This window comes from Filicampus tigris, chromosome 15 (genome assembly GCF_054856515.1).
Source record: "Filicampus tigris isolate MCC_2025a chromosome 15, RoL_Ftig_1.0, whole genome shotgun sequence".
Lineage (NCBI taxonomy): Eukaryota > Metazoa > Chordata > Actinopteri > Syngnathiformes > Syngnathidae > Filicampus > Filicampus tigris.
The window spans coordinates 14,763,307-14,787,355 of NC_141231.1; the positions used below are offsets into that span (position 1 = coordinate 14,763,307).

General features: G+C 41.5%; 1 protein-coding gene and 1 long non-coding RNA gene across 4 annotated transcripts; one reads left to right on the plus strand and one right to left on the minus strand.

Moving 5' to 3' along the window:
* Positions 1-63: 63 nt before the first annotated feature.
* On the plus strand, positions 64-22,905 carry LOC147135690 (uncharacterized). Of its 3 annotated transcripts, XR_015089884.1 has the most exons (8): positions 217-288; positions 1,520-1,667; positions 2,710-2,895; positions 4,937-5,074; positions 17,115-17,223; positions 18,696-18,723; positions 20,112-20,188; positions 22,460-22,905. It is a non-coding gene; the product is annotated as an uncharacterized LOC147135690 (long non-coding RNA). The 3 variants fall into 3 exon arrangements; XR_015089885.1 differs by lacking the exons at positions 217-288; positions 22,460-22,905 and adding an exon at positions 64-167 and having other exon boundaries at positions 20,112-20,541; XR_015089886.1 differs by lacking the exon at positions 22,460-22,905 and having other exon boundaries at positions 2,710-2,910; positions 20,112-20,541.
* csgalnact1a (chondroitin sulfate N-acetylgalactosaminyltransferase 1a) lies at positions 1,016-23,783 on the minus strand. The gene is made up of 8 exons (XM_086053958.1): positions 23,643-23,783; positions 12,640-13,788; positions 8,997-9,213; positions 7,402-7,503; positions 4,581-4,759; positions 3,957-4,051; positions 3,733-3,814; positions 1,016-2,957 (listed from the first exon to the last, which is right to left on the minus strand). Exons 2-8 carry the CDS (start codon positions 13,385-13,387, stop codon positions 2,662-2,664), a joined length of 1,719 nt encoding a protein of 572 aa, XP_085910084.1. The 5' UTR covers positions 13,388-13,788; positions 23,643-23,783; the 3' UTR covers positions 1,016-2,661.
* Between the last annotated feature and the right edge of the window lie 266 nt (positions 23,784-24,049).

The window sequence follows — 24,049 nt, forward strand, 5'->3', positions numbered from 1 at the left end:
GGCGGCGCCATGTGGACAAAAGCGGTAGTGTTTTGACAAACTTCAACCACATTTCCAATGCGCGCCAGCGCGTCGTGTCGTGAAATCCTGAGCTCTCGCTGGCCTGCAAGTTGGACTGAATTACATTTCTATTTCCAGTGGCTGTGTGAAAGATGAATAGCGATGAGGTAATGAATCTAATTTTGTTCAAACAATACTTTTGTTTTCTGTTTGTTTTAGGGCTTCTGCCATGACAATATAGCGTGTAGACGTTCGAATCGACTAACGTCCTTATAGCGAAAGGAGGAAGTGAGTATGCTGTTAAGCAATTATATTTGTATTTGTATTTGTATTTTTTTTTTTTTTTTTTTTTTGCGTGCCAGGGTTGCTCCCATCCTTCTCAAAGTTGCTTAGTGCCAGTAAAAAAACGATACAGACCCCCACCAGCGGGCATGACAGTCCCATTCAACTACTTGTAAGTCAATGTTTCATCAAGAGTTGTGAAAATTTTTATTAAGGTCGAATTCTTGCCCAGTGCTGCGGAAAAAGTCATGGAATTATTTTGAAAAAAGTCGACATTTTACATGAATAAAGTCATACAGTTCACCGGTAAAATGTAATAATATTGCAAGAATCAAAACATTATATTATTAGGAAAATAAAGTTATAATATTACAGGAAACAGTTTTAATTTTACAAAGAAAACGGTGTGTTTATTTATACTGTATTATGATTTTTACAAAACCATAATTACAAGGAAATGTCACAATTTTACAAGAATAGTTAGAATATTGTGATAACATTGGGTCATAACATGAAAAAAGTCTTAATATTGTAATAAAATCCTAAAATAATGAGGAAAAAGTCAAAATGTGAAAATATACTAAAAACATTACAAGAAAAAAATGCAATATTACACGTAAAGTCCCTTCTTTATGAGAGTAATGGATTTTTATCAGGATGAAAATGTGTCATTTTATGAAGGAAATGTCGTTATGTATTTGTTAAAGTACAGCAATTCACATGTACATAAAAACAGCTTGAAATTTTCATTTATAGTTCCAAGAATAACGATTTAAAAAACATTGAAATTGTTCACATTCTTGGTCAAGCACTGCAATTGCATCACAGGGACTGCAGTTTGACTAGTGGGCACCTTATTTATGCCCAAATTAATGCATGGCAGAATAAATATGAAATGAAAGTAAAGTACAAGTGCATAAAAAAGACGAAAGGATGTGTCAAATATTACATTTCATGTTGACAGCCATATTCACTGTTACAAAGACAACCAGTTGCACAGCCTGATTGTCATGTTCAGCTTGATTATCCGCCCCCCCACCCCCTCAAAAGAAACTTCATAAAATGTCACATTAAATTGGAATAAAGAACATTTCTGACCATTAAAAGGCTAATTCAGGTATTTCTAAACACTTCGTTTTGTTGTTGTTATTTTTTCAAAGACGACATACCATGGAAACTTTCTTTCTGGAATAATTATTTATGTATTGTACTGTCCCATGATGACCAATATGCACAGACCAAAAGGAGCAGCAGAAGATCAATGGGCATTGAAGCATGAAATAGTAATATACAAATTGGGGGAAGATCAAGAGCCACTTTCAAGCCACAGAGACCCACACCCTCCTACAGATGTGATGCCCCTGCTCTCACGTCAAAGCCAAAAGGTAAGCGGAGCTGCAAGGAATTTTGCTGGATACACAGAGTAGCATTTGCTTCTGAGAAAGTAGCACATACTCAACTGCATATTAACTGCATGAAATGTCTACTTTAAGTTTTTTTTTTAAATACCAGAATTGTCCTTTAAGTCAGGGTTCCCCAAACATTTTCAGCACAAGACTTTGATTCTTTCACACAATCCAATAATACAAAAATACATCACATATGACTATCATATGGGTATATACTACCCCCACCCCCAACAAATAAAATGGACCCTTAGCCCTGAGCCTCAGTTTGGGCAACTCTGCTTTGAGTCAACGTCAATATATTCATGATACAGGTAATTACAATAAAAAACATGACAGAAAGTTTCGTCTTTGACCTTGAATGTTAAAATGTTGCTGCAAACGGGTTAAATAAAAGGAGCATCATAATAATTGTACACTTTCCTATTTACATTATTACACATAAATAATGATCGATAAAAAATGATTATACGAGGCAATAAATTATAAAAAAAATGTTTTATAAGGCCGTTGTAGGAGTTAACTCTCCTGTTAAAGTGTGAGTCAAATTGACTCGTTTGAAAATTGGGATTAATTGTATTCTGTTGAACGCATACCGTTTTTTTTTTTTTTTTTATGTATTATTATTTTTTTAAATATAATTTGTATTGTGTCGATACACTGAAAATGTTTTGTTGGTTAAATGTACAGCGGATTATATTTACCCATGAACATTAATCAATAAAAAAAGGGGGAGAAAACAAATCTTTCATCCTAATATTTGTATACATACTTGAAATATAAATATAAAAAATGACAGGTAAGTACAACAGAAGGCGGTTGAAGAAGTCCTTCGCTCCACTCACCTGCTGTTCACTTCCCCTCCTGTAGGTGTCTCTGCTTCCCAACAAGTAAACACAAACGTCATTGGACGTGTGGTTAGTTGAACAGTAAAAAAAAAAAAAAAAAAAAAAAAACTTTATTAGTTTAGTCGTCATGTCTTTTTGACATTCTGTTGTTGTTGCGTCTTCTGCTTGCGTAGATGCGCTTCAATGTCTTTGTGGAAGAAGAGCATGCCCAGCTGTCCGTGCGACGCCTCGTTCATGGCCTTGGACTGCATGCACATGCGGTACTGATCGGGCGCCAGCTCGTCGGCGCAGTTCTTCTCGTGCCACAGGTGGAAGAGGCCGCGCGACGGAGCCCGCACCACCAGGAGGTTGCTGTGCAGGTACTTGCGATACAGGTGCACGTCCTCGCCGCCCCAGCCCTTGATGTCGATGTCGAAACCTCCTGCAGGGGAGGCAAGAATGCGTTCAAAGTAGGGGACAGTCCAAAGTTCATAATTAACAACAACAAAAAAGAAAAAGCCTAACGTTGGTTAAAATGTCAGAAAACTATAACCAGTCTTTGAAAAGATCAAAACAATTGCCACCGTATTTTGGAATTCATAGGCGTTCAGCCTTTTTCTCCCCTATACGTTTACTATAGAGAAAAAACATAAAATATTCTCAGAAAGTGTGCGACTGACTCCATTTGATCTAAATCGATTTTATAGAGGAAATCAACCCAAGCGTAATTTTTTTCAAGAATATGTTCCCAGCAGGCCCACTAGTCGAAATACGGCATTCTGATTAATACTAATACTAATTAATACTAATGCCTGAGCCCTGAGCAGTTGTGATGTCATTTTTATTCGACAGAAGTGACAAAATGGCCGCCCCCTGAGGTGGCTAAAAACGTGTGGATTAACTCTTATTCCACAAACGCAATATTTATCAGAATGTCTTGTTTCAACTAGTGGGCTTGCACACAACATATTCTTGAAAAAAAAACAACCTTTTTTGGGTTGACTTCCCATTTAAATTGACGCTATTGGATTACGCTAACGTACACGGCCGCCAATTTGAGGCAGCGTAATGAAATCTCACATGTAATGTAACTGAACAACAGACGCTAAATGCAGCATTATCATAAAATCTGCACACTTGCCAGGAAGTCCATTTTACCAGAGATGGCAGACGTCCCAAAGATAAAACCAGTTGCCTGCGGAACTTTCGATCAATACCTATGTTGATGAAGTCCGAGCGGTACTGGCAGGTCATGCCGAATCCGAAATCTCTCCAGAAGCCTGTGTCTTTCTTCATCACCTGAGAAGAGACGAAGTAAGCAATAAAAACCACAGAGGAGATACTTTCAAGGCCTCCCTTCTGCACTATAGATTAGCATGACTCAAGCGCATTTCCCGGTGGCTTAAAGAAGAGTCTTTTTTTCTTTATGAATATATCTTACCAGCTGTTGCTCCACTGGCGGGATGTGCTCGGGACTGCCATAGATCAGTTTAGGGTTGTACTGGCTGAACAACACTGGGTAGAAGACCTTTTTACCTGGAATGGGAGAAAGGTATCGGAAAAGCAGGATACATAAAGACGGTGATAAGTCACATGATTAGGAGTCATATCAGGCTACTACAGCAAACCTTTATTCGTGATTGACGATTCACAAAATTACTTCAAATTAACAAAAGGCTGAAATCCAAGAAGAAGAAAAAACAACCTCTGCTTCATTTTGGTTTTTGGTCCCTTACTCTTAAAACAGTACAGATGAGAATTTTAGGCAGAAAATGTATATCATTCTTTGTTTTGTATTTGTTTAACTTAACAATAGAGTGAATAATCGGCCATTTTTATTGACAATTTGGGGAGGGAATGTTTGAAGGTCATCTTTTTCTTATGTTGTAATAGGTTGATGTGTAAAAAAAAAAAATATATGAAAAAACAATCCTACCTTTAATTATGACATAGATAATTAATGATATTCATCAATGTGAAGACACCGATCATCATATTAATGATTTTAACAAGATAAACAGATAAATATGCAACACTTTATTACATATTATATTTGTCTATTTACCGGACTGAGTGTTGAGTCGGCAAGATCCGAGAAAGTCGGCGGTGAAGTAAATGTCCACGTCGCAGAAGAAGAGCAGCACGTTGCCGCCCTTCCATGCCCGCGCCCCGACGTCCAGACCCCGACCTCGGGAGAACTCCTCATCCAGTTGCAGGAGAGTGTAGTTTTTGAAGTTGGCCTCCCTGCAGGGTGATTAAAAAAAAACAAAAAAAAAACGAGCCGGCGGTTTAGCGAGGTTCTGATAGAAAAATTATAGAGAACGCTTGCCCTTTTCAGTTTTCACCATTCATGAATTCACTTATTACTGTTTTTTTCTGGTGCAACCTATCGTCAAAAGCTCTTTCTGTAACACTCTTTAGATGTCATACGGGGTGTCGGCAGGTGGCGTCTTTTCTTTGGGAAAAGAGGCGACGGTGGCGAAATCGCTTAAGTCGCTGGAGAATGCGTAAACAGCTGCGACAGCTGCGATGGAGCCTCGGGGCCAAATAATTGATGCGGTGAGTGACTAATGCTGAGCTCACACGGGCTTTACATGAGAGAGAGAGAAGGGAGAGACGGACCCCCCACTTTTTCTTGGATGACTGGTGAACCAGTGGAAATGTGTTCACTGCACTGCTAATGGCCATAAAAAGACAAAAATCCAATGTCGTCTTCTGGGCCTTTACCCGTCTAGTGGCCTGAAAAATCATACAGCTTCCCATGGCTGTTTTTTGCCTTCGTCTGTCAGAAACTTTCACTTCTAAGCCTGAAATCCCAACGCTGACTCAAAGCCTAGTTTGAGACCTTAACCCTTGTTTGAAACCCTAACCCAGACTTAAACCCTGACTTGAAACCTTCCTTTTGAAAGCCTAATCCAGGTTCAAAACCCTCTCGCTCTTGAAATCAAACCCTAAATCAGATAAAAACCCTTGACTTGAAACCCTAACCCAGTTTTGAAACCCTAATCCTAACTCAAAGGCCAACACTAGTTTGAAACCCTACCCCTGGTTTATAACCCTACTTTGAATCCATAACCCTCGTTTGAAACCCTAACCCAAGTGACAAAATCCTTATTTGAAACCGTAAACCTGTCTTGTAACCCTAGTCCTACAGCATTATTCAAAAACTGGAATTTAAAACCCAAACCCTGTCTTGAGACCCTACTTTGAAACACTAACCCCAATTTAAATCCCTACTTTGAAACCCTAACACGCTCTCAAAAAATTGGCTCAAAACGATTCTTGAAACCCATCTTTGAAATCCAAGCCATTATTTGAATCTCAAATTTAAAACCCACACACTGTATTGAAACCCTATTTTAAATCCCCAACCCAGGCTTAACCCTGGTTTAACACATCCACAACCTTTTTTTTAATTTTTTTTTACAATGTACAGCGACGAAATGTCAGCATGAAGAAGCATCGTGGCAGGCAGCTTTGTTTGTGTTGTCGCGTGTGCGCGTGCGTTCCGGCATGTGAGTACTTGCAGCTGGCCAGAGCACCTATCAGTTGTGGCGCATACTTGGGATAGCGCAGAAGCTGTCACCTGCAGAAGAATCCTTTCATTGTCCTAAACAACGGCGGAAATTGAAATTTGTGTAACTTGACAGGCCCGAGCTGTCAGCCAGAGAAGCTTGTTATTGATTTTGGGAGCTTCGCCTGATCCCTTTGCTTCCTCACAAGTCTTAGGAGAGCCTCTCGAGCCAATCCGACTTGAATTGAAAGACAGACTAAATAATAATAATAAAAAGCTTGTTTGAAGGTGATCCCTTTCCAGCTGTTTCTTCCGTTTTTATCCTGTGCCTGCAAACCCTAACTTGAAACGCTACCTACTTTGACCCAATCTCGAAGCCCTAGTTTAAAACCTTAACTTGAAATCCTAACCCGGGAGTTAGTAGCTTTACTGTATTTCAGTTCCAAGTATTCAAGTTGAATTTTGTTTGCATTCTTACAGGGACTATCAATCTGATTGCTCACCGTACATCTTCAAAGCTATCACAGCTAGACATAATACAAAATGCTCATTAATCATTCCCAGACCTGATTAAAATCACACAGTCTACATTTTATTATTTTATATTTAATAGATTAAATGATAAATATTTGTTAGGATCATCAGTAAGAGTCTGAAAACAAGTACATATGTCTTTCCCGGGGGATTCAAGGGAATATAAAACAAACAAACAAAAAAGACTGCAGGAAGAGCTTGGAACAGTGTTAAAAAATAAAAACAAAACTTTGTGTACAGTACTTTATTCAAATCCAATGTGTGCTGCCTGCATCTTCGCTTAACTTCTGCTTTCATTCATCTCCCATTACAAGACTCTACTCATCATAAATCCCTTCCTCCGCTAGTCTCTGCTACATCGCTAGTCGCTTTCATTTCCATCTTCTCCCTGGCAAGGAGACGTTCCGTGGCGGCGGACTGGAGACCAAACATGAAACCTATGAGGGTTGCCGGTCCACCGGAATCACCATAGCAACCAGAACCACTCCATTCAATTAGAATGAGATCGCTTGATAGCAAGCTAGATAGTGAGCTAGAGACCTAGGTATAGCGAGCTTGAGCGATAGATCCCAAGTTAGCAAAGGTGATCGGAGTGAAGCGCTGGATGCGTATTTTCAAATGCGCCCTAGATAATGCTATGGATAGATAGATAGATAGATAGATAGATAGATAGATAGATAGATAGAAAAATAGCTAACTAGAAAAATAGCTAGCTAGATAGATACATAGATAGATAGAAAAATAGCTAGCTAGAAAAATAGCTAGCTAGATAGATACATAGAAAAATAGCTAGCCCGCTAGCTAGATAGATAGATAGAATGCTGATTTCCTGACTCACCTGGACGTGTTCTCTAGAATGCGGCGCACCTCGCTCACCTGCTCCTTCCCAAAATAGACCACCGTGAGATGGACGCGACCGTCCTGGCGCACACAGACGTCCCTGCACAGACACGCACATAAATGCTCTCATTGAGAAAGCAAAATGAGCACGCGTTGAAAAATCGGAGCTTTAATGCAGATGCGCTAACCAACGTGCCGGCTCCATAGAATGGGTTGAAAAAAAATGGTTTTCATTGATGATGCACTTCACATCATAGACCTCCCAAAGTGAACAGATGAAACATTTAGCAGCAGAAAAAAAATATTATTCTCACGTGAAACTTTTACATTAAGACTAGATTCATAAACATTTTACTGACCACCCTGAAGGGAATAATACACAATATTATGATATACAAATACAAATAAATAAAAACAGGAAAATCATACGTAGCACTGTTCAATTGATGTTAAAAATAGCTTCTTATTTGCTTCTGTTACTTTCTGGCACCAACCTGTTGAAAGCACAAGAATGTCGGGACACTGAGGAAAATTTTGTCTGCGGGAGATTTGAATAAAAATGTTGCATTTATCACTGCTGCAAAACGTGGGTGCAGATAAGCACATGTGATTGTGCTCATCAAAGCAAGCAAATTGTCATCAATTCCAACTGGATAAGCTCAAATAGGCTTTGAAAAATGTCATGAATGATACGTTTGTTCAGGCCGCGACAGATGCTGTTTGGTGAGCGACTCCGTCGAAACGCTGGCAACGTGATTGCAAGGCAAATTGATTTTCAGCAGCATCTGAAGAGGAGATTTGTGCTGAACCCCTCCCAGCAATTTTCTCTGCTAATGTTTGAATTCATAGCTTATCTTTGAGCCCGGCCGGCACTTAATTTGCTAACATGAACAAACACACACACGTTCAAAATGAATGAGCTTGAAGTGTTGGTGAAACGCCTCTTTCAAGTAAGTAAATGCCGCGCTGTGCCGCTGTAGGGGGAGGGGGGGGAAATAGTGATAAGCAATGGCCCAAAATCACACGGTGAGTTTTAATGCTGACAGACCACCAAGCAGAATTCAGTGTCAGCTTGATGACTTTAGACGCATACAGTGAAAATCCGTTCACTCACATGCAAATCTCTTTTCACCCAGTTACTCGATTAATCAATGGGATAATCTGCAAAATGCTCGATTCTATATAAATATAACTAACATCTGAATATTCATAATATTGTTTTTTTTTTAAAAAAGGTACCTGTGTTTTACGTGGACTATAAAATATAAGCCTACTGATGCATCGGAATCGCAATCGAATCGAATCATAGGCCTCTGAATCGGAAATAAATTGAATCGCGGGCCTCTAAATCGTAATCGGATGGAATCTTGAGGTACCATAGATTCCCACCCCAAATTATTAGCGTGGAGATGCTCATTTGGTAATTAATCTATCATTGAATCTGTCCCAGTTTTGTTTATGTCTGGATTTGATTCCTCGCAGCAAATAAGACGATCCGCTGTTCAGTTTACTCAGTCTAATCTCACTGTTGATTTAATCCCCCATTTAAAATGGAAATGGAAAAACCACCAATGTGGAGCAAGGGCGACTCACCTGAAGTTGTGCATGAACTGCTTGAACTTGTCGGTCCGTCGGGACAGCGGCACCACGATGTTGATGAGCACGTCGGCCGTGTCCACCCGCTCGCTCTTCACCTTCATCAGCGGTCCAAAGGGCCTGAAGAGGACCAGGCGGCGGAATTCCCGACTGGATTCCCCGCGGAAGGTCAGCTCATACACTGTCCCTTTGTCCTTCTCTGTGCGCGTGATGCCTGCGCGCGGGAAAGCAAACACAAACTTGAGACAGGGCTTGCACATGTTAGTATGATTATTATTACAGACTGTAGTGTTGTTTATTGTTATTACTTGAGTGGAGAGATAGCCGGGGGTGAACGTGTGTTTTTATTAGCCTCAACCCACTTAATACTGGTTGTGCAAACGTTTCGTTGTTTAACATAATCAACAGAACCGATTTCGGTGAACGAGGGCCCAACCAATAATCGGCCAGCCGATTCAATTGAATCAATGTCGGCCCTTTTAAAACTGGCAAAAATCAAACGATTGTTTTCCAATCTTTGACGATTTTTTTTTTTTTTTTTTTTTTTACATTACAACATAAGAACGATAATGACATTCAAACATTGCGCAAAAAATCTGTTAACAAATACTAAAGGACAATGTATTGTAAAAGAGTCAAATGTTCTACTTGTAATTGATATCTGTATTGTTGTAAACAGTAAAAAAAAAAAAATGTCAACAAATCGGTTATTGGAATTTTATCCTGCCAAATATCAGAATCGGCATCACCCTAAAAAAATCCATATCTGTCGGGCCGTACATTGAACCTGAAAATCCACAAGAGAGCCAATATAAGTGTTTTTTTTTTTTATTTACTAAAACATACCTAAATCTATTAAAACACACATTGTAAACATATTTAAACCCAAACAATTGCAAGCATAAAATACAGAATGTCTTCCGATCATGACTAGTCTCAAAATTAATATCAGCTGGACCGGCGGTGAAGAACGAGGGCCCTGGCGCTACGTGAAGCTCTATCTTTGTCGTCAAAACGTTTTATCAAATGACGTGCGGCCAAAACTGTGCGATTGACACCTTTTTCTGTATTACAACACGCACCCATTTTTAGGGGCGGCCTGCTCATCAAAGAGAAAATCATACATATACAATCTACAACAACTACATACAGTATAACGGTGTTGTGTTTTTAATCATTTGTTTCCATCTGTTGAAACCATTCTTTACATGAAACCAGTTCAATTGAAAAAAAAAAATATGAATGACCTAATCGATCACTGAGATGTTTTGCGGGTAGAGCAATGCTAATCTGAACAAAACACCCACACATGCTAGGCTATCTTAATCACCGATGCTAATTCTGTGTTATTGTATGCTATTGTTAGCTTGTTTTTAATCAACTCATAAATGACTGGACTTGTCTTGCAAAAATTGAAGCTGAGGTCAACACTTGGGGGGGGGGGGATAAATACACCAAGCGGGAATGGAGACCACAGAGGAAGTAAAAGAGCCGGGAAGAAAAGACGCTAATGAACCGGAACGCGCTCTTCAAAGAGAGAAGATGCAGTCTGATAACCACCCAAAACGAGCGGGCTTCCTGCGATGGGAGGCTTGATTTTCCCCGCAGGGTTGCTGCAAATAAGCTTTGATTTTTGCAAATACGTTGACCGATTTGGAGTACGCGCGGTTTTTTTTTTCCGTCCCACTCTCTTGTGAGCTGTAAGAAAAGAGCGGACGTTTTTTCTGCCTCTGCTTTTAGCCCCCCCTATCTAGCCAAGGGGATGCCATTGATTTCTGTGAAGTCCTTTGAGACTCTTTGGTGATGAATCCCACATAAATAAATAGAGTACTTTTCCCACCATAACTGACTACTTAACTGTCACACCAATATTCAAAGCAAAGGCGCTTAAATGTTGCTGTTACGGCTCCGATTAGCTAAGTTTGAAAGGGGCGTTTTGGGGTGCTGTTTCACGACAAATGCTTTCAACACATTGTGGGCTTCTTACACGAAGAAAATTGGCAGTACCCCCCACCACCCCGCCCCCCCAAAAATTGGCAGACCGAGTGCCACCCCCCCCCCACCCCCCAATTCTGTGATGGTGCCAACTATACAGAAGAATGAAAATTCCTAATTTTACAGGCAGTGTAAAAGGGGCTGGTGACCTTCCAAAGATAGACTAGACTTGAGATGCTCCCACCGTGAATATGGAACAGCTGTGTCCATTTCCTGTAGTTGTGGTCAAAGCAGGACAACTCAGTAGGATATCCTGATAAACAACACACGCACACACTCGTCGTCCCTGGCTACTAAAGTCATGATGCACAAAAACAACATGCATTTATTTTATTTTTTTCTTTCTTGTTTGAGTTCTCACAATGGTGTTTTTTCGTTGGTTTTTTTTTACGTCTTGTTTGAGTTTTCTCAATTACCTTCCCTCGTAGTATCGAGCAGAATCGAACTCTTTTGGATGGCTGAGCAATAAGGACAGACCGATCGTTGGCTCCCATATTCAGCGTTTTAACGAATATTGAAATCTAACAAATCAATTTAAAACTGTCTTAACTTCAAGGAACTATTTACCGTAAATTGAGATTCTATTCACCTTTGGAGCACTGCATTTGTTGTTTTTGTTTCAAATCAAAACAAAAGTGAAATTTTAAAACTTCTGCCATTTTGAAATTTTGGAGGACTTTATTGACTGTAGAAAACTATATGATCTTAAAATCAAGGTACATCCTGTACTGTGATTTTCTCTACAAACTGTTGTACAATAAATTCAGGACAAAGATGTATATTGGCAAACATAATAAAAAAAAAATCCACATTATGCAAATCTGAAAAATTGTTCAATTAAACATTTTCACTGTCCTGTGAAAGACACTTATGTGTTTTTTTTGGGGGGGGGGAATTGAAAAAAATTACAAAATTGGACCTTCATGTTTTCACAGGACAGCAACGAAATGCTTAAAAGGAAGTCAACACAAATTTTTGTTTTCAAGAATGTGTTCTATGCAAGCCCACTAGTTGAAATTGATAAATATTGTGTTTGTGCACTCATTTTTAGCCACCTCCGGGGGCGGCCATTTTGCCTTCTGTCGATTGAAAATGACATCACAACTGCTCACCACGACCAATCACGGCTCAGATTCAGAAAAACAGGTGACCCGTGATTGGTCGTTGTGAGCAGTTCTGATGTCATTTTCAGTCGACAGAAGACAAAATGGCCGCCCCCAGAGATAGCTAAAAACGAGTGCATTTTGCTGCTTAATCTATATTCCACAAACGCAAAATTAATCAGAATGCTTTGTTTCGTTCTAGTGGGCTTGCACAAAACATATTCTTGAAAAAAATATGTTTGCGTTGATTTCCGCTTTAAAGACGTTTCAATGAAGTTACATTTAGATTTTTTGATTTATTTTTTTTTAGATGCCAATATTTTTCTTTTGCTGAAAATGTTTATTGGCTCCAAATATCGGTTATCGGCCTAACTGACTAGATATGAATAATAAGGTGTCGGCCCCGAAAAAGACATCGGTATATCTCTACTGAGCAGAAGTGTTTGGGTTAGTGCCATTGCTCCTTTTCTTTGCGTATGTTTACACCCCCCATTTTCACTTCCTCAACACCCCACATCTAGTATCTTTTCGCGTTTTCTCACCTTCTACAAAGTCAGACGGCGAGTAGACTTTGCTACTTTTGCCGTCCAGCGGCGGCGTGTTGAGTCCGCGCAGGGCGAACTCCAGCGCCTCGCCCAGCTCGTCCCGCTTGTCCTTCCTCACAGGCTTCTCCTCGGGGTGACGCGTCAGGCCCATCTCCAGCTGGTAGACTCTCTGCAGGGTGAAGCTCTCGAAGGGCACCACCGCGTACTCGCTGGGCAGCCTGGCTCCGGCCGTCACCTCGGCTTTGGAGAGCTGGCTCCTCAGGAAGTCCTGGAGGTCCGCCTGCTGGCTTTTGGCTCCCGGGGCATCCCCGAGGTCGGCCGCCTGCGCTCCGCGCCCCTCCGCCGGACCCCCGGCGGCAGCCCTCTTGAGGCTGTCCTGCACGCCTTTGAGCTGCTGGCTGCGCTCCTGCAGCGCCTCTTTGAGCTGAGCAATCTGCTTCTTCAGGGAGGAGATGTGCAGGCGGTGTTGCTCCTCGCGCTCTTGCAGCAGCGCCTGGTAGGAGTGGACCACCGGCGGTCCAGTTCCAGCCCCGCCCGGCCCCACCCCGGGCCTCGTACCGCCCGGGCTGACCTGATTGGCGCCGGCGTGCGGCAGGGCCCGACTCAGAGGCGGGTCGTCCGAGTGCGGGGGACTGCAGGTCATCACGTAGAGGAGTGACAAGGAGCAACACAGAAGAACCAGCGCGGCGCCCACGCGGGACGCCCAGGCCAGGAGCCCACGCCGCAACATGGCTGCGTCTCGCATGGAAATCGCTCGCCCCTCGGACTCAAACAGCCATCCGCCCGCGCTCTGGAAAGATCACGTAACCTCACACACGACGATAAGAGTCCGTTTGCGATTCAGTTCCATGGCCGTGCCACTTATCAGCGTGAGGTCACTTCATGGCGCCGCCGCTCGGCGCGGGCTTCGGTCCTCGGCAGAGTCAATAAATGAGGCTGGGACGCTTGTGAGAAAGCACTTTTTCCCCGCTCTGTTACTCCACTTAGCGACATGGTCCGCTGGAAGACCCAGGCGCCGTTACCTCATCCATCACGCTAGGTGACTCATGTGCGCTGCCCTTTTCCTGCACGGAGATGATTCAGGGAGCGTCTGGAGATCCCTGGGATAGCAAAGATTGCCGCCGTCAACGGGGCGCTCTCTTGACACTGTGAGTGGAGAAAAGCAGAAGGGGCGGTCAAGATAGAGTGGAAGCTGGATTCTCAAATGTTGTAAAGCCCGTTAAATTTGAAGGAGGTTGGAAAAGACACGTTTTTTGTTGTTGGATCAAGTCACCCGAGACTGCAGCGCATCAAAAGGATTCAGGCTTGATTTCCTCTGCATGGTGATTTGCGTCACAGCAGCATGAATAGGAAAAAAAAAGGAATTTTATATATTCAGATTGAGGTCAGGCCTCTTTCAATGTGGATGAAAATCCGTTCAGCGTAAACTAGGGATGTAACGACCAATCGAAAGCGGATCGAAAATCGATTCGCCCGATTAATCGAATCGAGAAAATGGTGTCTTGAAACGTTTTTTGCATAGCACATTTTGAATGTGTAAATCAAATTATGCTTTTGCGAGACAAGCATGGTAGCAATTTTTTCAAAAATCGAATTGAATCGAAAATCGGTCATTGAAAATCGAATCGGGGCTTGAGTGAATCGTCACATCCCAAGCGTAAAGGCACACATGGGATATACCCAGTCAATGCCAGTTTGACGTCCTCAAAACGGCACGTCTGATCAAAAGCAACAAAAAAAAAAAAACGTCAAAGGTGGCCAGTAGAGGTTAGCGAAATGCAGCCGCCAAAAAGCCAATAAAAATATTTTCACTCCTGGAGGCAGCAGATTTGCACATCTGGCGCATGCAGCGGTTGCATCACCAAACGCGAATAACGCCGCACGAAATAACCGTTTCATATTCTCCCTCCGTAGCACATCAATGCAAGTTATGTCAAATGAGGACGCCACCCCGGGGCCGCTCGACATGTTGGCGAAAAGAAAGAGTCGTAGCAGCTAGCAACCACACCAAAGCATGACCACGAGTGCTCCGGATGGCGGAGAAAAATGTCACATGAGTGAGAGAACTAAGTGGGTCAGTTACACAAAGTACACTCATCCTTTGAGGCACAATGGCTCTTTTCACCAGAATTACAATATCCACCTATGTGCGCTTTTTACATACTTCTAAAAGGCAGCATTTGAATTATTCAACATTCAATATCAGATGGATGCTCACGGGGGGAATGAAGAAGAGCATTTTACGATCAACGGTGGCTGCCGGATACTTTGCACCCACACCTCCAGGCTCCGTAATGACCATGTGAAGTAATAGATGAAAAAACAATTGTACCTACTTTGGGATAGATTACCGAAAATATGATTTAAATTTGAAATACAAAAATAATAAATACATTCATAAAACAAGAAAATGTAAATACTCTTATTCATACAGAAATCATACCTGAATCATAAACCAATGACAACTATTTTTAAAAGGCCCAAAACCAAAAAGGTAAATAATGTGGAATCATCATGTGATCACAAACCAATATAGCCATGAATTAAAGATAGAGAAACACGTTAAGTGCGAATATATGTTTTGGGTGGCTTGATGGACAGCTTGTTTGAGTTACTGTACATATCTTTAAATGTATCTCTGTGTATCGCACTCGGCCTCTACGGGCTCGACACACAGTCGCCTCTTTGACAGCGCCGCCCTGTGAAAGGATTAGTCTATGGTGCGAGTGAATACCGGACTGTGCTCCGGCGAGGCGCCTCTGCTGTTGGGCAACTTGGGAGGATGTTTGAGGAATGAGCGGGCGGCTGGACTTTAGGGAAAGGCGAGGCGGTAGGAATTGTCTGCCGCCATGTATCATCCTTTCAATTGCAAGCATTTTTGTATTTGATACAGAGTCGCGATTCAATTGTCATGTGACTTTAACTTTCACAGCCCTAAGTTTTTTTTATTAATGGGGCAGATAAAATTGACCCCGTGAATTCTGCCTAGCAACAAGTCACAATTGGTAAAATCAGTGGCTCTGGCGTAACACACCTCGGTTGGGGCAGGTTCCACGTTTATTACCAGGGAAAACTACAAAAACTCTACAGGAGACTGGTGGTAATGAGAAAATGGAGAGTGCTGCTATGCTAATGTTAGCATGTGTGTTTATTTTGTTCATTTCTAATTGTATCCTCAATTGTACGGTGGCGATGTAAATACGAGCAAACAGCAGTGGTTTCATGTTATGTGAAGTCCTCAAAACTGCCAAAAAGGAAAAAAAGAAAGTCAACCCCCAAAGATTTTTTTACAAGAATATGTTATATGCACCTCCACTCGACTAAACACGGCATTCTGATAAATACTGTATTGCATTTGTGGAATATGAGTTAAGCAGCAAAATCCACCCGTTTTTAGCCATCAGTGGGCGGCCATTTTAAAATGACGTCACAGTTGCTCAGGGATCAGGTAACAACCAATCACGACTCACCTGTTTTCCAAAGGTGAGCCATGATTGGTTGTTACGTGAGCGACTGTGATGACATTTTCCGTTGACAGCAAGTGACAAAATGGCCGCCCACTGAGATGGACAAAAACTGGTGGATTTTACCAAACACAATATCAATCACAATGCTGTTTTTAGACTAGTAGGGCTACATAGAACATATTTTTGTAAATAATTTTTGGGTTGGTTGGGTTGACTTACACTTGAATATATTCAATACATTTTAAACTTACTATCTTTTTGAAGCAGAATTTTTCTGCAATGATGGCGACCAAAACAGAATTAGAGTTGACTTTTTTCAACCACCATAAGTGGTGTGCTTATATAATGACATCACTTCCTATATGGCACCATCCTTTCTGGTTTTGAAGGTGCTCGTAAGAAAACGTCATGTTTCACTCTGTACACTGAATGAGTTCCCGGTTTGTGTATGTGAAATCACGAAAGCATCGTTTAGAGAAATCAAGGCCCGAAGTCGCTTGCGCAAAGTATTGGTCATTTGGTGCAGATTTCCAGGCAAAAGCAGGCGCTCACCAGGGGGAATGAATAAGCTGATTCAGCCCCAGGTTACTTGAGAAGCCATGGCTGCTAACACACACGCACACACGCGTGCTCACTCAACAGGACTGAATCATCGCATTTAAATTTTATTGCCGGTGCAAAAACACGCCATCGTGTTGCTGCTTGCGTTTGTCCAACAAGTCAAATGTTCAGGTTTTGCTTGATGATGTACAAGAGAGGACAAAATGTCAATACCATGTCATAATGTAGAATCAGTGAATTCAAATATAGTAGCATATTTATATTTTCCTGGCTAGCAAAACATTGTTTGCAAGTTACTCTGCAAATCGTGTAAAGGAGGCATATGGAATTTTTTTAAAATAACTTTTATACAAATAGTTGGGGTTCTGGAATGCCTTCCTAACATCAAATTTTTTCATTTGCCTATTTCTGAAAATGTCAGCTCTTCTGCGCTATTTTCTCTAGACTGGGTGAAGATTCAAAGCCACTTTCAAGCAACTGCTCTGTCTATAACACCATCTTATGGAAACATCCAAATTCCCCACGGGTGCAACTATCATGTCAAAGCCAAAAGGTAAGCACAGCTGCATTCAGTTTTGTGGGACACACACACACACACACACACACACTAGCGTTAGCTAACAGCGTTAGCATCTTTTCAGTATATGGACGTGGGCTGGGTGAAAACTCTACCACAGTAATGAGATTTCCAGCCAGAGAAAAAAAAATGCTATCCTTCAGGTTACTTGCTGCTAGATAGCCAGGTAACATTTGCACAATTTGGCCAGCATTCTGGGCCACCCATAGAGCGGGTTCTGCATGTTGGGAATTTGCGAGGTTTGCAAATCACGGATCTCTTCGTGTGCGGCGGCAGCCGACTGCTGCTGCAAGCGGTTCCGCCTTGTGCTCGAGCCAAAAACGTGATTAGTGACCGCGATGTCGCGCGGCAAAACGTGGAGCTGTATACTCGATTAGTCGACTAGTTATGACTATGCGAAATAAAGATTAAAAACATATCTGGAGTGTTTTACGTGTCCCAATACGCATGTTGAAAAAAACAAAACACGAAGAGCTCAAGTACACTAACTGTTAACGTGTTCCAAATAAAAGTGTTACTTGTATCTCCGTGGCAGACAAACAAGCATAAATTCAGGGCATGCTGGCGGGATGCTCTAAATCCACATGTAAACACAGTCGGGAGCTTGTTTACAAGCAGGCAAAACTAGCCATTTTCCACGCGCTGTGACAAAATGGCGCATTAAAGCCGTCACATCTTTCATTCTCGGGGGGCAATAAATTGAGATGACTCCCATCAGACACCGCTGCATCTCCTCTAAACCTCCTCAAATCACTTCCTCTCCCCTACTGCTGCAACTTCCTGCCTACATTTAATGTGGCTCGATCGTCTTTATGTTGGCTCAGTTTCGACCCTCTTCTACAGAGAGACTCTGAAAAATTGCCGCATCGGCGCTTTAAAAGTGGATCCAGAATGTGTTGGCGTTTACTGTAAATCTAAACACAACAACAAAAGGAATTACTCGTATTGTTTATTTCAATACAAACGTATCGCTAGCAGTCAATGAAAAACCCCATTGACGGGTTAGCGAGAATTAGCATTAGTAAGTTACGGGGGGGATTTACAGTACCTTCAAATAATGAATATTCACACAAACTATTTTAACACATTCACATTGGTAATATAAAAATTATATTCTTCCTATTTTGAGAAAATGTAGTTATAATAATAAAGGTCAACTGCGACTATCTTCTACTTGTTTTTTTATTCATTTTTAAAATTTTATTAATCTCCAAGCACTCACCACATTTTCGACCACGTTTTTTCCCTTACTTTTACTAGTTACTGTCTACTTCAAGTTCAGTTGGTCGCTTAATAAATACAACATTTTGAAATCGTTGAATAATCGTGTGTATTAATCGTGATTTCAATATCAATCAAAACAACCATGCTTATTATTTTTCACTTTCCCAACAAAGTCTGTCTCTAACCTTCATTGTGTTTTTTTGTTGTCTTCCATTCTCGAAAAGGAACTCTCGCAGAGACACATAACGAGCAGTAAGTATCGCAAAATCTTTCTGTCATTTGTTGACGCCAAAAGGTTGAAAATGCCCTGAAATGTCACAAATCGTACGAGTGGGGTGAACGGAATGGCCACAAAACAAAGACGGTTAAAACAATAAATGAACAAAAGGCCAGCTTTTACGCGCGCTGTAAAAGGGGCCAGCGGGTGTTTCGCTCGCTGTAAAGATAGGGCAAAATCCACATTGTGCGTTAAGATGAAGAATAAAGACTGAACGTGTGCTTGACAGTCACACTCCTGCAGCAGAATTCACACGTGGCCCAAAGGTTCACCGCATTCAACCTTTAAATGGCGGAGGCGTTCCGGCAAGACCACCTCGCGACCCCTTTCTACTGAGTGACAAATGAGGCCTGCGTCTGCTTCAAACACCTCCTGTCACTCTCAGGCTCCAGATAACATTTAAGCTCTTAGAACAAGCCACAGTGTCCTTCCATTTGTTCGCCATAACGCTTGTCCTCTGAACGACTCTGGAAAACAATCTAATTCCTTTGTCTTTTTTTTCCTCAATATTACGATTATTTTTGTGGATATTTTTTTTAAAGCGGAAGTCAACCCAAACATATTTTGTTTCAATAATATGTTCCCAGCAGGCCCGCTAGTTGAAGCATTAATTTTCAAAATCAACATCCTGATGAATTTTGCGTTTTGTGGAGTATAAGTTAAGCAGTAAGATGCACTCGTTTTTAGCCATCTCCGGGGGCGGCCATTTTGTCTTCTGTCGACTGAAAATGACATCACAACTGCTCACAACGACCAATCACGGCTGACCTGTTTTCTGAATCCGAACCGTGATTGGTCGTTGTGAGCTGTTGTGATGTCATTTTCAGTTGACAGAAGACAAAATGGCCGCCCCCGAGAGATGGCTAAAAACGAGTGCATTTTGCCGCTTAACCTGCTGGGAACATGTTCTTGAAAAAAATATGTTTGGGTTGACTTCCGCTTCAAGGTACTTTTCTTTTTTTTCTTTTTTAACTCATTCACTGCAACATTAGACATTAGAACATTAGAAAAAATGTGGAAATGTGGATTGAATGGCTGGACTGTGACAAGTAAATTCGTCAATGGAAGTGAATGAGTCTTAACAAACACAATTCATCTCATACAATAAACAACATCAGATCGATTATACATTACATGATAGGGTGACACGGCGGACGACTGGTTAGCACAATGGCTTCACGGTACAGAGGTCGTGGTTTTCGATTCCCACCCGTGTGGGGTTTGCATGTTCTCCCCGTGCCTGCGTGGATTTTGAGGGTGCACCCCGCCCCGAAGACAGCTTGGATACGGACGGGGATGATAGAGGGAAAGACGGGAAGTGGGAAAAAGGTGCTCTTTGATGTGATGTGTGCCGTCCCCTCAGGTGCTGCACCCTCCCCGCTCATTAGGGGCCCGCTTTGGCCCGGAACCTTTCCTGTCAACGGGCCATCTGGATGGAAGGTTCTTAACACATGCACACACACACACACACACACGCAGAATGAACACATACACTCCCAAAAGACACATTTGCACACAAAAGGCAAAAGCACACGTAACGACTTCCACGAACACACACTAAGGCTGAAAAGGTAATCGAATTCAAATCGACATTGCGATGTAATAGAATTCAATTTTTGGAAGTTGACTGCTTAAGAAGTGCAGTCCACATTTTTATATATCGTTTATATTTTTCACATTTTTACGTTTTAACGTGAAAATGTTTTTAAAAAAATGACAAAATTGGACACGTGTTTTTTCCTCACAGGACAGCGACGATATGATTGTTTCATGAAACATAAAAAGTTGAAGTAATAAACCCACACATTGGTTTCCGTTATAGTTGGAATTTGATTTAATTTAATTAATTTCATTTGATTTAAAAAAAATTGTGAAGTTGTCATAGTGAGCGCTTAAAAAATTGCAAGTCAAAGTGTTTTGTACCCTAATTGAAGTAGATAAACAAAAAGTCAATAATCCAAGGTTCATTTGCGCTTTATTTTAGCGTACGTCTAACCTATAAGACCAAAACATTTATGTATAATAAATCTGATATTATTTATGGTAATACATATTAAATTTTTGTTTATGTTTATTAAATTAAACAAGAGGACCTTGGGGGAAAAAAATCACATATCGCAATAGTGAAGGGAAAAAAAAAATCACAATTTGATTATTTTTCAAAATCGTTCATATCCTAATACATATGCAAACAAGCACAGGCGCACGCACACACCAAAAAAAGCACACAAATACGCACACAAACACACACAGAATTGCACAAAAACACGCAGACAGAAACTTAAACTCATGGACAGCACACACAAAAACAGAGTACACGCCAACCTCACACACAAACTCACACTCAAAACCAGACACACACACACAAACGTACACGCACAAATTCAGTCACACACAAACATGTCCAAAAACAAACGCACACAACGCGAAAAATACCAACACAAAGAGAAGAGTCCACACAATAAGCGGTGGGATGACAAGTGTCGTGAGAGTCAGACGGGCGCACGCAGTCTCGCGCTGTGAGCGGGTCCTCCACTTCCTGAAAGAGTTGCATTATCTCGAAGGAAACATTGCACCAGATGAAACGTGAACGGCCCCCACTGGGCGGGAAATGGGCCGTTGCGGCAGCGGTGGATATTGCAGATAAGACGGCGGGAGGAGATTGTCCGAATCATGGCCCGAGTTCAAAAGGCAAAAATGGGGAAAATGAGAAAAAAAAAAAAAAAAAAAAAACCTAAAATAAATAAACCCCCTCAATATGTAAATAAAAAATATAATCAAACAAAAATTGAAAAAAAAAATCTGTGAATATCCCAACGTGTGGGTATGCAGGGGTCGACCATTTTTCGCAGAGGGTAAATAATATACGTGAGTGAGTCTTTTATATTTTCTGTCTACTTGTGTTGCTGCGCCGTTTGTGTCGAAATAACCATTGCTTAAAGCATGACACCGGCCTGTCTGTGTTTCCAATGATGTGTTCGCAGTTTGCTCGAGGACCTCAAGGCAAAGTGATGTGGTTCTTTCAAATACACGACCTCTTTGTTTGGTTTGACGGTAAACCTAACCGGGAATTAAAAATTGAAGCCTCTCCTTTTTGAACAATTGTTCCACTATGTCCCAAAGTGCTGCTTGTTGTGAAATATCTTTTTGATTTTTGTTCAAAAGAATGACCTAAAAAACGAATTTCCAGTAAAAGGACAATTGTAATTCGGTGCCGATTCAGAAAGTTAATTCGGAGGCTTAGTGAAAGAGTATTTTTCCGATTGATATCCGCATTTTCAGAGTTGTGCCTTCAGAGCCTTGGCTGCATTGATTCGGTCAGTTATTTTTAAAGCGGCTCTTTGCATGAATTGTAATTACATAATTAAGGCGTGAGCAAGATTTTGGGACCGATCTTTCTGTTGTCACGGTGCCGTCATATTGCGCGAACGTTGCCAAGCGTGGGCCAACGCGACAGTCGGGTGTCGGCGGGGGGTTCGATACTTCCCTTTTCTGTCGGGCCGGTAAACTGCCACAAGACGTTCTGCCAGGCTGACAAAGAAAGCCTTAAAAGTGCATTTGTGAGGCACTATTTTAAAGTTGACCTCTTCCACACACTTGAAACACATTTAAACAACACACATTGCAAACACGTTGTAAATATATTGGAATGCAAATAAAAAAATAAAGAAATCGCAAGCATAAAATTAATGTAGATACGTGTGCCTTCAGGAGGCGGGGCCTAGCGTCGGAGACGAGCGACGTCGGCAAGTCCGCGAGTGAGCGCTGTGGTCGGCGGCAGCTTCAGCTTGCTTACTTTTTTACTTCTTACTTTTTTCCTCCGGAATATTCCATCAATTGATTAAACAAGTGGTCTCCAAAAATGACTTTAGATGATTAAACAGTAACAGCGATACAAAATGTGCATGTGAGGTGTAGGTATTTATTTTTTTTTAATCCATGGGGTCGCCGTCCTCACATCACATACACTCTAGTATCCGTGACTTTGAATGTGTGTGGCTTTAAAAGGCAAGGTTCGGTGAGTGGGGATGAGAATTCCGCTGGCGCTTGGACAGCAAGATAGCTACGGTACTTTATTGAGCTACTCTAGATACTTATTCATCCGTTGAGGTCCATTTTAATTGGCACAGAAGCAGAATGTACACACAAATACAACAACAAAGGGCAGCAATCAAAAAAGGAACAACCGATTTAAGCGGGGGTGGGGGTGGGGGGGGCAGGTTACAATGTCATACAAGTGAGTATGTATGTTAGTACGACACACACAAGCACACACTCATTTACGCGCGCGTGGATCTCAAATGGGGCAATTTCATCACGCAGAAGCGCATATGTGTCATTGTGCATCATGTCATTTTTCGCACTTAATCATGGGTGCGTTTAGCCTTTGTTTGCCTCCCGTCGAAAGTCAAGCGAGCCCCGAGCAGCCTCCAATCCCATAATCTCCACTTTGCAAAAATGAGAACAGTCAGCTTCAAATATGTATTGCTTGCTTGTTAGTGAGTGAATGCGCTTAGCAGGATTAGAACCATTTTTCCCAGATAAAAATGCCTCACGGTGCTGCATGTGAGGGATGGAGACAAACAAGTATGGAGAAGTGGAATATGCACATGGGTGTGCATGTTATTATTATTATATTATTATTATTATTATTATGTGTTGCCTTATTTTATTTGCCATTTATTTTAGCATCTAAATGAAAAATAAATCATCCTTACCACACATACCATTGAATCATTGCGTATAAAAAGTTTGAATCATAGTTATAAGGACAATAAAAATCCCAAAGTTTGTCAACTAAAACAAAATCCATCACTTGATTCCTGATTATCACAAAATGTAACCTAACAATAACTGCAAGCGAAAATGCGGCTCGTTCGTCCGGGGCTCTTACCTGTCGTCCCGGCGGTGATTGGTCCACTCCTGTCCGGGTGGAGGTGGTTTCTCACCGGGGTGCAGCGGTCAAGTCCTGCCGCTCCTCCGCCGGTCCTGAGCGGACACAAGCTACCGGCAGCAGAGCGCCCGTAAACGAGCGTCGGTTGGCACCGCCTCGCTTCGTCAAGTCAGCAAACACCGGAACAACGCGCCTGTCGCCTTCAAAATAAAGACCATAGGAACGCGACGTGATAGCGCGTTAAAATAACAATGTCGTCTATTTGAAGTTGATTCTTTTAATTTCATTTCTTTATGTATAGCTTCACTAACTTTTTTTTTCTTAATTATTATTCAGAAAATTTACATACAAACCAATAAGGCACATGTTGAACCATAAATCCGAACAATTGAAACGGCATACAAGAA